The sequence below is a fragment of the Molossus molossus genome, unplaced genomic scaffold, assembly GCF_014108415.1.
Source record: "Molossus molossus isolate mMolMol1 unplaced genomic scaffold, mMolMol1.p scaffold_m16_p_20, whole genome shotgun sequence".
Taxonomy (NCBI): domain Eukaryota; kingdom Metazoa; phylum Chordata; class Mammalia; order Chiroptera; family Molossidae; genus Molossus; species Molossus molossus.
This window is the reverse complement of record NW_023425356.1, coordinates 44694800-44707831: the sequence shown is the minus strand read 5'-3', so window position 1 is coordinate 44707831 and position 13032 is coordinate 44694800. Positions and strand designations below refer to the sequence as shown.

At 34.7% G+C, this 13032-nt stretch overlaps 1 protein-coding gene across 9 annotated transcripts in view; it reads left to right on the top strand.

The window, feature by feature from the left end:
* Positions 1-669: 669 nt before the first annotated feature.
* The window catches only part of CEP350 (centrosomal protein 350), a 98689-nt gene continuing 86326 nt past the window's right edge, over positions 670-13032 (top strand). For 7 of the 9 annotated variants that reach the window (XM_036271877.1, XM_036271876.1, XM_036271873.1 and 4 more), the window contains exons 1-5: positions 670-783; positions 2308-2354; positions 3508-3622; positions 4745-4904; positions 8723-9345. In XM_036271877.1, the coding sequence (XP_036127770.1) occupies positions 711-783; positions 2308-2354; positions 3508-3622; positions 4745-4904; positions 8723-9345 (1018 nt within the window). In that variant the 5' untranslated portion in view covers positions 670-710. Of the gene's footprint in view, positions 784-2307; positions 2355-3507; positions 3623-4744; positions 4905-8722; positions 9346-13032 lie in introns of those variants that run through there. The other 2 variants (XM_036271874.1, XM_036271881.1) reach the window with 2 other exon arrangements.

The window sequence follows — 13032 nt, the reverse complement described above, 5'->3', positions numbered from 1 at the left end:
TACCTCTCTTAGTTCTTGATAGATTTAACAGGCAAAAGAGAATACACAAATGTTCAGTAAATATAAATTCTAAAATTCCCATATGGCTCTAGAATAAATTTGTTGAGAAGATAGTTTCATTATTGCCCAAGAAATGATCTTGAGTATGTTTAATCTGTTTGATTTGGTGAACAGTTTAAAGTGGTTAGAAAAAGCATTTTGCAAATTAAAATTTATACTTCAAAGATAGAATTTTGACATACTAGATTCACTTCTTTTTATGAAGAGATTTCCTTTCATTGTACTTTTCTTACAATCTTTTTTCTATTTTTATAGAAAATGATTATTCTTATACATTATATATATTATTATATACAGAACAGACCTACTTAGATAGAATATCAGGAACTCTTTTTTTTTCCGGCCACCTCCCACATGACCCCGACCAGGGCCAGGGCTGGGGATCGAACTGCAACTGAGGTTCTTGCCCTTGACTGGAATCAAACCCACAACTCTTTGGTCCTGGGGCTGACGCTCTAACCGCTGAGCCAAATCAGCCAGGGCAGATATTAGAAACTCTTAAGAGAGGGTATAAAGATAACTTTTAGAGATGACAAAATCCTTTTTTGACTTTAATGAAAGGCAGGGTAAGCCAGGGCATTTTCTTTACTAACGTTATTATATTGATGCTCAATGAATGCTATTAATACGATTGCAGGTAAATTGGCAGAATGAGGAGCAGCAAATCAAAAGAGGTGCCTTTACCAAATCCAAGGAACTCTCAAAGCAAGGATACTGTTCAAGGTATGATTTTTTTTTTTTATCCTCACCCGAGGACATTTTTCTATTTTTTGTTCAGATAGAGTGGGAGGGAGGGAGAGGAAGAGAGAGAGAGAGAAACATCGACGTGAAAGAGACACATTGAGTGGCTGCCACCCGCACGACCCAACCAGGGCTTGGGACAGACTGCAGCCGAGGTACGCGCCCTTAGCGGGAACCGAACCCGGGGCTCTCTGGACCGCAGGTTGACCCTCCAAACCGGCCAGGGCTGATTTGTTTTTTTTTAAAAAACTGAACTTAATTCCTTGTTTAGGTTATATGTATAAAATTCTGGGTTAATCAATAAATGAAAATTATACATATGCTTTGATTTATAAAAGGGGATAAATAATTTAAAAAATTTAATTTTGTTTTAAAGATCCAAGGTACCTCCTCTCAAAGGCATTCTATGGTAAAGGAAAAAATCCTTTTTGAAAAAGAATCAGTACATCTAAAATTAGTTTTATACAATTTCTTAGAAATTCTGACCTAATGTCAATAAATAATATATAGCTTTTAATATAGATCTATAGTGCACAGATCATGAAAATGATAGTCTTGTTGAACTCTTTAAAATGATGCTTTTGGGGGTAACCTTAATTTAGAGTGTGATATTTTTTGAGAGACATTGACAAACTAGAAATGTGTCTGGAGGAAGATGATGGGTTTGTGAGGGATCTGGAAGTCATGTCACATAGGAGCGTTTGGAGGAAATGAAAATATCCTGGAGAAGGATGACTGACGCAGAAAACACGTGGCCTTATACTATTCGAAGGGCTGTTACATGAAAGACTAAACAGATTTAACCTTTGTTTCTACTGGTAGATCGAAGTCTGGTGTAGTTTTCTATTTATTTATTTATTTATTTATTTATTTATTTATTTATTTATTTATTTATTACCCTCACCCGAGGACATTTTTGGATGTTTTATTCAGATAGAGAGGGAGTGAGGGAGGGAGAGAGAGAGAGAGAGAGGGAAGGACGGAGGGAGGGAGAGAGAAACATCGATGTGAAAGGGACACATCAAGTAGTTGCCACCCGCATAACCCAACCAGGGCTGGGGACAACTACAACTGAGGTACATGCCCTTAGCGGGAACCGAACCCGGGTCTCTCGGGACCGCAGGCCGACGCTCTAACCGCTGAGCCAAACCGGCCAGGACCGGTGTAGTTTTCTAATCTTTACACATTATAATGTGAATTACCATACAATACAAAATTTTGTATTTGTTCAGCACATGAGGGTAAATTGTTGGAGATGTGAAAGGAGGGTGTGAATGGGGGTTAGTCCAGCTGAACTAAGCAACTCTGAACCATATATTGGGAAGCTCATATTTATTGGATGGGGAAGAACCATGTTTTGGCTCAATATAGTACAGCACTTGTTGAAAATAGTTCTGCCTAATAAAGTGGTTCTCAAACTTTTAAGTGTATTTGGGAGCCTACTAAAATGCAGGTTCTGAAGTCTACTTCAGAGATTCTGATTCAGTAAATATTAAACTTCCCCAGCAGATACAACCACATCGTGGGATGCACTTTCTCAGACCAAGGCTGCTGTAAGTAGTTATAGTTTCCATTTCTTTCTTTCTGGTTTAAAATTGATTACATGTGATTGAATAGATTAAAAATTTTTATAGTGCTTTTGGTAGAAAAATAAGGTTAACGTTTTGTTAAGTTATATAGCATATATTATAAAATGAACATTAATGACAACTATTAATTAGTAAAAGAATAAAGACACTTTAGGTATCAGGAACATTAACACTATGGCATGTAAAATATTAAAATAATTTGTGCTATTCACTCTTCTTTATTAAAATTTTCTCATTTGGTATGTTGATATGAAGATTTAAAACAGAATGAATTTGGGAAGATGGGGCTAAGGCTCAGAGTCAGGAAAAGAAAGAAACAACTACTTCTTGAATGGACTGAGTTACCTCTTTTGTGTGTATGTGTGGCTGTAATACACAGGTTTCTTTCAGCATTATTGAAGAATGACTGTGAGCAACCTGTTTACATTTGTGTGTATCCGGTCTTGTCAGGAGTTTAGTAATACAAATATATATGGCAGGTGATGCATAGTTTCTTCGAAGGGAGACCCTTTCCTTTTTCATTTGTTCTATGGGCACTTTACTAATATGTCCTTTTTTAAAAAAATCCTTACCCGACGATATTTTTCTATTTATCATTAGACAGAGTGAGAATGAGGGAGAGAGAGGAAGAGAAAGAGAGAAAGATTGATGTGGGAGAGACACATTGACTGGTTACCTCCTGCACAACCCAACCAGGGTCGGGGACGAACCACAACTGAGGTATGTGCCCTTGACTGGAATCGAATCTGAGACTCTTTGGTCCTTGGGCCAACGCTCTAACCGCTGAGCCAAACCAGTCAGGACGGAAATTTTTTACTGTTTTAAGAAATGCAACAATTAAAAAATAGGTCAAGACAAATAGAAACACTTTGATATTTTTCAGAATCTTTTTTATTTTCTTGTCTAAATTTGGGCAGCATTGCGCCAGTTGTTAGTATAGCTGAAGTAGTACATAATAAAAACACTGTATTTTTGTTCATCAAAGTAAAATATTTCTGCGTTATTTTCTACTTTGGAGAAAGGTATTGGACAATATAATTTTAAATAACTATGTAAATTGATAGTAGCTGGTTATTTATAGAGTTAACCTGTTTGTTGTGGTGGTATTTAACTTTAGCTGAGGCACATTGAAAACAAGTTAGAAGTAACCCCTACAAGTACAGCTGTGTTTGATTCTGTTATGGATACCAAGAAATCTTCTGCAAGTGCTGCCCGAAAAATAAATAGAAAAGGTATGTATGGAGTTACTTCAAAAGATCTGAGTATATTCGATACAACTTTTTCATGTTGGTTTTGTTTCAGTTTAATTTCTTATAGTTTGTGTATTGCTTGCTTTCTTGTCAGAGACTACACCTCATCAGCATTTAGGCTTTTTCCTTGGGTAATGAGTAGTTACAAAGCAGCCTCACATTCAGTGACTGTAGGTGATTTTTTCCCCATCCTTTAATTAGGGACTTAAGCAGCACCGCATCACCTTCAACAAGGAATTTTTAGTGGTGAGAATTTGATTTTGAGCCTCTGGAGTTATATGTCTTTTTTTTTCCCCCCTTAAATCTCAGGTCTTTATATCTCTTTGAAATTTAGTTGGCTTAATAAGATTTATATTTTTTGTTGGAGTTTAAAATCAAAAATGGAATATCTGTTATAGATCCTATCATAAATTCGCACAATGCCAATATTTTCTTTATATCTTATATATTTAATTCTGTGGTTTCCTATTCTGTGGTCTAAAACTTGCAGGTTAGTACTCTCCACTGAAAGTGTGATTTTTTTTTAAACCTGTGAATCTGTAGGGTTTTATCTGATACTTGTGTTTTTTGTTTTTTTAAATCCTCACTGGAGGATACTTTTTCATTTATTTTCAGATAGAGTGGGAGGGACGGAGGAAGGGAGGGGGAGAGAGAGAGGGGGGGGACCATTGATGTGAGAGACACATCGATTGGTTACCTTCCACACAACCCCAACCAGGGCTGGGAACCAAACTGCAACTGAGGTACGTGCCCTTGACCAGAATCGAACCTGAGACTCTGGTCCATGGGCCAACCCTCTAACTGTTGAGCCAAACTGGCCAGGACTGATATATTTTTTTAAAGTGAATGAGAGCCTTTGACAAAAGGGAATTTTATATATTGAATTTTATTTTGCATTATTTGCACAGAATATAATCTTTCTTTATAGATTGAGTTGCTGTAATAATTTAAATAACCTGAATAAACATTATATTTGCTTATATAATATGCATCTAGAATGCCAGAAATAATAGATACCTAAGTTGTTTTCTTAGATCGTTGCCAAATTCAGAGACAGTCGTATTTTATATCATATGTTCTTACAGATTTTTTTCTTTCTTTCAGATGGTAGATACCTGGATGATTCTTGGCTTAATGCTCCAACCTCCAAATGTTCTAAATCGCGGAAAGAGAAATCTCGTCGCCCTCTCAGAGTCACCACCCTAGAGAGTAATGTAAAGAAAAATAATCGTGTGGAATTCCGTGAACCTTTGGCTTCTTACAGGTTAGTGTCTCTTTTTAATCCTCACGTGAGGATATATTTTTTTTCCATTTATCTTCAGATAGAGTGGAAAGGAGGGAAGAAGAGAGAGAGAGCAAGAACGAGAGAGAGGGGGGGGAGAAACATTGATGTGAGAGAGACACATCGACTGGCTGCCCCCTCGCACGACCCCGACCAGGGCTGGGGACCTAACTGCAACCGAGGTACATGCCCTTAGCCGGAATCAAACCTGTGACTCCTTAGTCTGCGAACCGATGCTCTAACCACTGAGCCAAACCAACCAGGGCTAGGTTAGTGTCTTTTTTAAAAAAGTTATCAAATAGGAATAGCCTGTAGTATTTACAGTAATATTATAGTTTATTTTCTGAGATTTTCATAACACTCTGGTTCTGGTATTATTACCTTTACATTAAAATAAATAAATAAAGCAAACATTCTTAATATTATGGAACACTGACTTTCACTTTTACTGATTAAATATTTTGTGAGTGAAGACTATTTATTTGCTGGAGGCCACGATCACCATTGTAGTATCTCAGATTGGATATTTACGTAATGAACTTTGTATACGTGGTTTTTTTCTTTTTTTGATAGCATTAGTTGCCTAAAATTTCTTCTTGAGAATGTGGATTGGTTTATTGTTTTAACCTTTTGCCATTGGCTTTTTTCAGCAACTTATTTAGTCAGATGTTCAAGCCTGATGCATGAATTTTGATAGTATAGATGATATAAAATGGTTTGCATTTTTGATTAGCTGATAATTTAGGATATTTAACAGATAAAATTATCAAATTTTGTATTTGTTTGACGGACATTCTACTAATGATATAGATGTGTTTGTGCTCTTAGTATAGCAAATAATAATAAGTAATAAATATTGGAGCTTATATTTCTTTGTTGTATTTATAAGCATTTTTAGTGTTTTAAAAAGTCAATCAATAAATCAAGGAGTTTCATGATGGTGCTTGATAGTACTGGGAATATGTTTGTATTCTTAAATTTAAGAGAAAGAATTTGGGATATGGAGGTAGATTATGAGTTCAGTTTTCAATGTGTTCAATTTGATACAGTTTTGAAATATCTAGGTGAAAATATTCAGTAGCATTTGAAAATTTGGATAGAATGTGTGTGGAAAGGTCAGGGCTGGGAATATAAATTTGGGAGTTGTCACTAGTGTTGTAGTGATGAAAATGGTGAAGATAATGTAAAGAGAAGGCCAGGGGCTTAATCTGGATAAAAGTTCATAGATTAGAAAAAAGAGAAAGGAAATTTTTGAAAAATAATCAGGGTTCAGAATCTTTAGCCACAAAAATATTAAGCAACTTGCCTAGAAACATAATCACTATCAGAATTGAAACTAAAAGTACTCTTTATACATATTCTAATGTCCTTCCTGCTAAGAATACTACCTAATATTTAAAATTGTGTAAAGTATGCATCTTTTAAGAAAAAAAATTGCCTATAAGATAGCTGTGAATAGAATGCCTTTTACCTGGCCAACTCCATTTATCACTTCAAAGTCATCTTTTATCACCTTCTGTATGAAACATTGTGAGATCTGTTTCTACCCCACTCTATTCCCCCAGCCTATTTAACCCTTCTTCTGTGCTGCCATAATACTATATAACTTCCCTTATTAGAGCATTTTCTTTCATATTGTATGATATTTTGATTCCATTGCATTAGTTTATAAAAGGCTGTAAATCTTATTCTCAAAGCTCTATCTTAATGCCTATCATTTACTAAGCATTCCATAAATATTTTTCCCAACATTTTATTATGAACATTTTCATATTTATAGACGTCTTGAAAGAATTGTATAGTGAACACCCTTATATGTATTTAGCAAATATTTAGTAAATGAATTCCTTCCTTCCTTCCTTCCTTCCTTCCTTCCTTCCTTCCTTCCTTCCTTCCTTCCTTCCTTCCTTCCTTTCTTCCTTCCTTCCTTCTCAATGTTCTTCCCTTTTTAAGATATGTAACCTGTCTTTTTATGCTTTATTTTATTCTCTATGTGTGCTAATTTTAGACCAAATAATTTTAACTGTGAATTGGTACATTCTGGTCAAGATAGTGAAAATAACTGCAGTTAGTCTTGCTGTCTAGTGGAAGCTACAGGACTCAGTTCTCAGACCCCATCTTGTTGAATAATCAGCCACTCTAATAATCAGTCTAATGTTTTCTGAGGAAATCTAATGGAATCCAGTGAGAATCTGATGAAAGCTGTAGACGATCTCCTTAGAAAAATATGCATACTCAAATACTCACAATAGATATAATAGATATAATTACCATACTATGCTGTCATAGTCTTGGCTATAAGAATTTTTGAGGCAGAGTTTTCAGGGATGGGGAACCTTTTTTCTGCCAAGGGCCATTTGGATATTTATAACATCATTTGCAGGCCATATAAAATTATCAACTTAAAAATTAGTCTGCTATATTTGGTCAGGCTAATGTGGTGAGGTGTTGATGTTAGCTGGTATTTATTTCATAGGCCTTATACGGCCCACAGTCTAGTATTCCCCACCAGCATGAAACATCAAAATTAATGCTATAAAATAGGCCCATTAAATGTGGCCACATGTGTAATCTAAACATTTTTAGTAGTTACACACACACACACAAAGATGTTTTACATTCTTTTGTTGTTGTTGTTTTATTTTATTTATTTAAATATGTTTTTATTGACTCTTTTAGAGAGAGAGGAAGGGAAAGAGAGAAACTTCGATGTGAGAGATAAACATCCATTGGCTGCCTCCTGCACGCCCCCTACTGGGGATCGAGCCTGCAACCTGGGCATGTGCCCTGACGAGGAATCAAACCGGGACCTCTCAGTCCATGGGACCATGCTCAGTCCACTGAGCCACACCAGCTGGGCTGTTGTTGTTTTAAATCTTTTGAATTTATGTAATTTACATTATAGCACATCACAATTTGGACTAACCACATTTCAGGTGCTTGCTAGCCACAGGTGGCTAATGTTTACTCTTTCAGACTTGCAGGTCTGGATTGTTATTGTATACTTTTATAATTTTGTTGGGTATTTTTTCATGATTCATGTGTTCTTACCCTTGAGGCCTTTTTGCCTTCATTAACCTCCCTTTTAATAAACTGTTTCTGTTCCTAAAATATAACTTATTAGAATGATGTATAAAATAAAAATAGTCTCTGAAGGAAGATTTTTGCTAGTGTTTTTATGAATAGAGAATATGGACATTGTGATATGTACTTTGGCTATGTCTAGTCTTTTGGCTTGCTCCAGAGTTTCTAGATATGCTTTACATAGTTTGAAGCTGCCAAAATAGTGGTCTGTGGTTCAGAGAGGTTTGACTTCATTAACCACATTTATTTGAAGGAAAATATTTATTGTACCTTTACTTTATTTCTGCTCCCAGTCTGTTTGTTAATTTAGTACATTATTTAGAAGTTACACACGTGAAATGCCCGTATTTGAGAACTTTTTTTTCTAGTACTTAAGTTTTCATAAAGGAGTAAAATACACATTTTATAAAAGGTGTCAGATGAATATCCAAAATCAGATGGTAATCCTATTTTCTGTCATTCTTAAAGAAATCTCTCCACATATCTTTTGCATTTTTCTTATTTTATAATATGCAGATTATGGTTTAGAACTTGATAGAGGGGTGGTCATTGAGTCTTAATATTCGTAATGATTATTTTATTAGTTTTAACCTACTGGAATTTCTGGATTTCTTTTGGTCTCTAATTTTAGCTTAGAGTTCTCCATTTGTAAGACTGGTTTCAGTTTGACTGGTTTTTGTACTTTTTGTTTAAAACTTATTATTTTTTAATAATAGGGAAATTCATGGCACACCTTCCAATGTAAATCCCAGCCCTTTAGAGTCAAAGCATGTATATTGTGTGGATGTTACTGAAGAAAAGCCTGAGAATGGGAATCGGATTGTAAGCAATCGAGAAGAACGGAATATACGTTGCTGTGATTTTGAGAGTTCCCAGTCATCTGTCATGAATGATACTGTTGTTAGGTTTTTAAATGATCGACCAGCAATTGATGCATTGCAAAATTCGGAAAGTTTGATAAAGATGGCAACTCCTATGAGAACTGAGGAAGAAAAGCCTAATAGAACAAAAGGAAATGAGAACAATTTGAAGGCTTCTGTCAGTAACATGGGCCATGATGTTGATCCGAAAGTGTTACGGCTAACTGACTCTTCTCCCTCTTCTACGAGTACTTCTAATTCCCAAAGATTAGATATCTTAAAGCGGCGACAACATGATGTCAAACTGGAGAAACTCAAGGAGCGGATTAGGAAACAGTGGGAACACTCAGAAGAAACAAATGGCCGGGGCCAGAATCTGGGTCATATTGACCACCCAGTAATGGTTGTTAATGTTGATAGCTCAGTGACAGCAAAAGTCAGGAAAGTGGCAACAGCACCACCTGCTCCAGCTTATAAAGGTTTGTAATCAGTCCTTGTACCCTTCTCTTTCTGCCTGCTTATCTCTCTGTCTCCCCAGGATGTATTTGAGTAGAGATGATCATCTTTAGAACAGAGTGTGATTCTCAAACCAGAGAAGTAAGAAATTAATTCAAAGTGCATGTTAAAAATTCAGGTTTCTGGATCCTACACTGGACCTAAATCAGAATTTCTGGGGATAGAATCCAGAATTGGAATTTTTAATAAGTCCTTGAGGACCACTATATGAACATTTAATAAGTTGAACAAAAGAGGAAATAAGAACTAGTACATTTTCAGAGAACTGAAAGAATATTGCTCTTATTCTGCCATTGTATTTGGATTGTTATTAAGTGTTTTTTCAAAAATCGTATTTAAAAGATCAGTCAGTTTGAGTCAATATCTGGTTACAGAATATTTTGGCACTGACATTTGGTTCCTGTTATTTTAACTTTCAAGTTTTGACACTAGAGTTTTATCCTCTGTGTTTAAGAAAACAAATATTTAAATCACATTTATACTAACATTGAGAGAGCTCCACTGAGTAAATGCTTTTCAGAGAGAATTTCTGTTTTTAGCCAGCTTAAGTTTTTATATAAGGTGGTTTTAAGGAGTTTGTATTTTTATGTTCCTGAAATTATTTTCACAGAGACATCATGTAAAGTTTTTATTAAACAGTTAATTCACTGATCAGGTTAATCTGTGTTAAGACTTTTATCATGAAAACTTCTTCTATTGTAACCTTTCTTTTGTGGATATTTTTCCAAGTTCAGTTTTTTTAGATAAATGTATGAAGATCAAAATATTGTCAAGATTTGTTTCTTCTGTTAATTTTGTTGTTAACAAACCAGCTTAGTTTTTGCTGTAGTCAATTTTGTTTTGTATTTTTCTACTAAGTCCAATTTTTCTCTGACCACTTTTGTAATTTTTTGCAGTCATAACATGATTTAGTCATTTTTCCTGTAAAACAAATTTCACTGTGTACATTAGACCAATTACCAGTTCTTTTTGCTGCTTATTATGTTTTACTAGTGATATTCATTGTGGACTAGATTTTTAAAATGGGTAATTTACATTTTATCTAGTTAATTTGTGGTAAAACTGAGTAGTTCCCTTTAGAATACTGAAAAAAAAATTGCTCTGTTATCCATGATTGGTCTAATGCATTATTAATAAAATTCTTTTATGTCCTTTTAATTATTTGTGTACTATGTAGTAATCATCCACACTGTTGACAGAGCAAATAGCAAATGTTGAGGTCAAAATGTACTTGTTGGTTCTGAGATAGTGAGTTATTTTCCAAAACTTTTGTTATACTTATATCAAACCTATTAAATGCATATTGTACACTTAAGGTTTGTTCATTCTAGAAGTTAAAGTTCTGAAATTCCAGTTAAGGCAAAGTTAAGATGGTCAATATCAATCCATATTTTATTTAATAATTTACAGAAATTTAAAGTGACAATTTCATTTGTTCGAATATATACTAAATTCATTTTGTTCAGAAGTCAAAAGATAAAAAGGGTGGACCTTGAAAAGCTCTTCTCCACCCACCTGGTCCCCTTTCTGGAGGTTACTGTGTTAACAGTTTGTGTATCCTTCTAGAGATAATTTTTGTGTACATAAACAAATAAGAGAGAAAGAGAGTTAGTTTTCTTTCTTCTTTTTTATACAGTTGTTAGCATACTAAACCCGTGCTTTTTGTTATTATTATTATTATTTATTTATTTTTTTTGTCAATCCTTACCTGAGGACATTTTTCCATTGATTTTTTTAGATAGATTGGAAGGGAGGGAGGGAGAGAGAGAGAAACATCAATGTGAGAGAGACACATTGATTGGTTGCCTCCCACATGACCCCAACCAGGGCCAGGGGTTGAACCTGCAACCCAGGTACATGCCCTTGACCAGGAATCGAAACCATGACCCTCTGGTCCACAGGTCTATGCTCAGACCATTGACCCAAACTGGCCAGGGCTAGACCTTTTAGACCCTTGGTTTTTCATTTATATTTTTGTGTGCTTTATTTTTTTTTAAGGAGGCATTGTAAATTTTCTGTGAGTTTGCTTTAAAATTTGAAGTACTAAACACAAATAGAGTTTATGTGATTCTTGTCTTTTTTAAAAAAAATATGTTTTTATTGATTTTTTAGAGAGAGATAGAAACATCGACGTGAGAGAGAAACACCGATCGGCTGCCTCTTGCACGTCCCCTACTGGGGATTAAGCCCACAAACAGGCATGTGCCCTGACTGGGAGTCAAACCTGGACCTCTCAGTTCATGGGCTGATGTGACGCACAATCCACTGAGCCACACTGGCTGGGCAATTCTTTCTTGTGTTTTACTTAGTTGTTTGCATAGCTTTTTCTTTCCTGTATAAATGCCCATGAAGGTTAAGAGCCTATGTAGGTCATCCTTATTTTATTTTAGTGCCTAGTATAGTGTCTTGGACATAAGTAAGTGCACAATAATTTTTTTATTCTATTCAATAAAGTCAACTAGTACAAAAAAAAAGTGGACAAAGAGTAGAAATAAAGACGGGGGTACAGAAAGAGAAACTGATGTAGATATTAAAAGCTTCTTGAAGTTAACTTATATGTAAAGATGCAAATATAAAGAAAGGCTCCCATGGAAATTAATAGTTCTTAAAGAGCGGGGGGAATGATAGGGTTAAATGTAGAAAGATGGTATGGGGGTGATGATGAAGAGAAATGTTGAGAGAGAAATAGACTTGCATGGAATTGCCACAGTTCCTTATTATAATCTGTAGTTTATAAAGATGGAACACTATGTTTATACATTTTTTCATTATATAGATAAAGGCATAATTGTATGCCTCTTGCCACAAATATCAGGTGAAATTTAAGTTTATGCTATTATGCCTAAGAGCTGAATAGATTATTTACTATTAGACATGTATTTAACTTACCAGTACATTTTATCTAACACCTCTAAAGTGCTTTTAGAAATTTCAACTCCAACCTATTCTTTATATTGATTTAATTTTACAAATATTTATTGGCTGCCAAGTTTTTGGTAAGTTGAGCCATCTTAAAATATAAATCTGTACTACGATATTATCCATATTCATTATTTTATTATTTTATAAAGTAGCATTGCAAGTTCAGTACATTTCTTAAAGAGTAGCTATAAATTTGAAGTAGGAAGTCAGAACAGCAATTCCTAGGAAAAAGCACACGTGTAATTTTTTTGAGAAGTTGAACAAGTGTTCTAAAAACCCATTTTTTACACTTTTGGTGCATTTTGCCTATGTAGGCAGCAACTTGTCCATTAGTTCAGCTATAAGGAAAATCAGACAGATGTTAGCAACAAATACCTGTCTTCAAAGAAATGAATAAGTAGTGTAGTCTCTCTCTCGGTCTTGAGAAGGGTGGTTTGTATCTCTGAAATTTTAAATGATTAACATTTTTATCATTTAATTTATTATTTCCCCAGTTTAGTCTTTTTGAACAAATATGTATTGCTTTATCTCACTGAAGCTTACTTTTTTCAAATAGTATTTGTTAACACATTACGTGGTAGCTAATTATGCATTCCTCTCTTAAAAGCTTATAAAGCTGCTCAGCATTATTAGTTATTAGGGAAATACAAATCAAAACCACAATTGAGATGCCATTTTATGTCTACTAGGGTGTAATAAAAAAGACAGACAATAACAAGTCGTGGTGA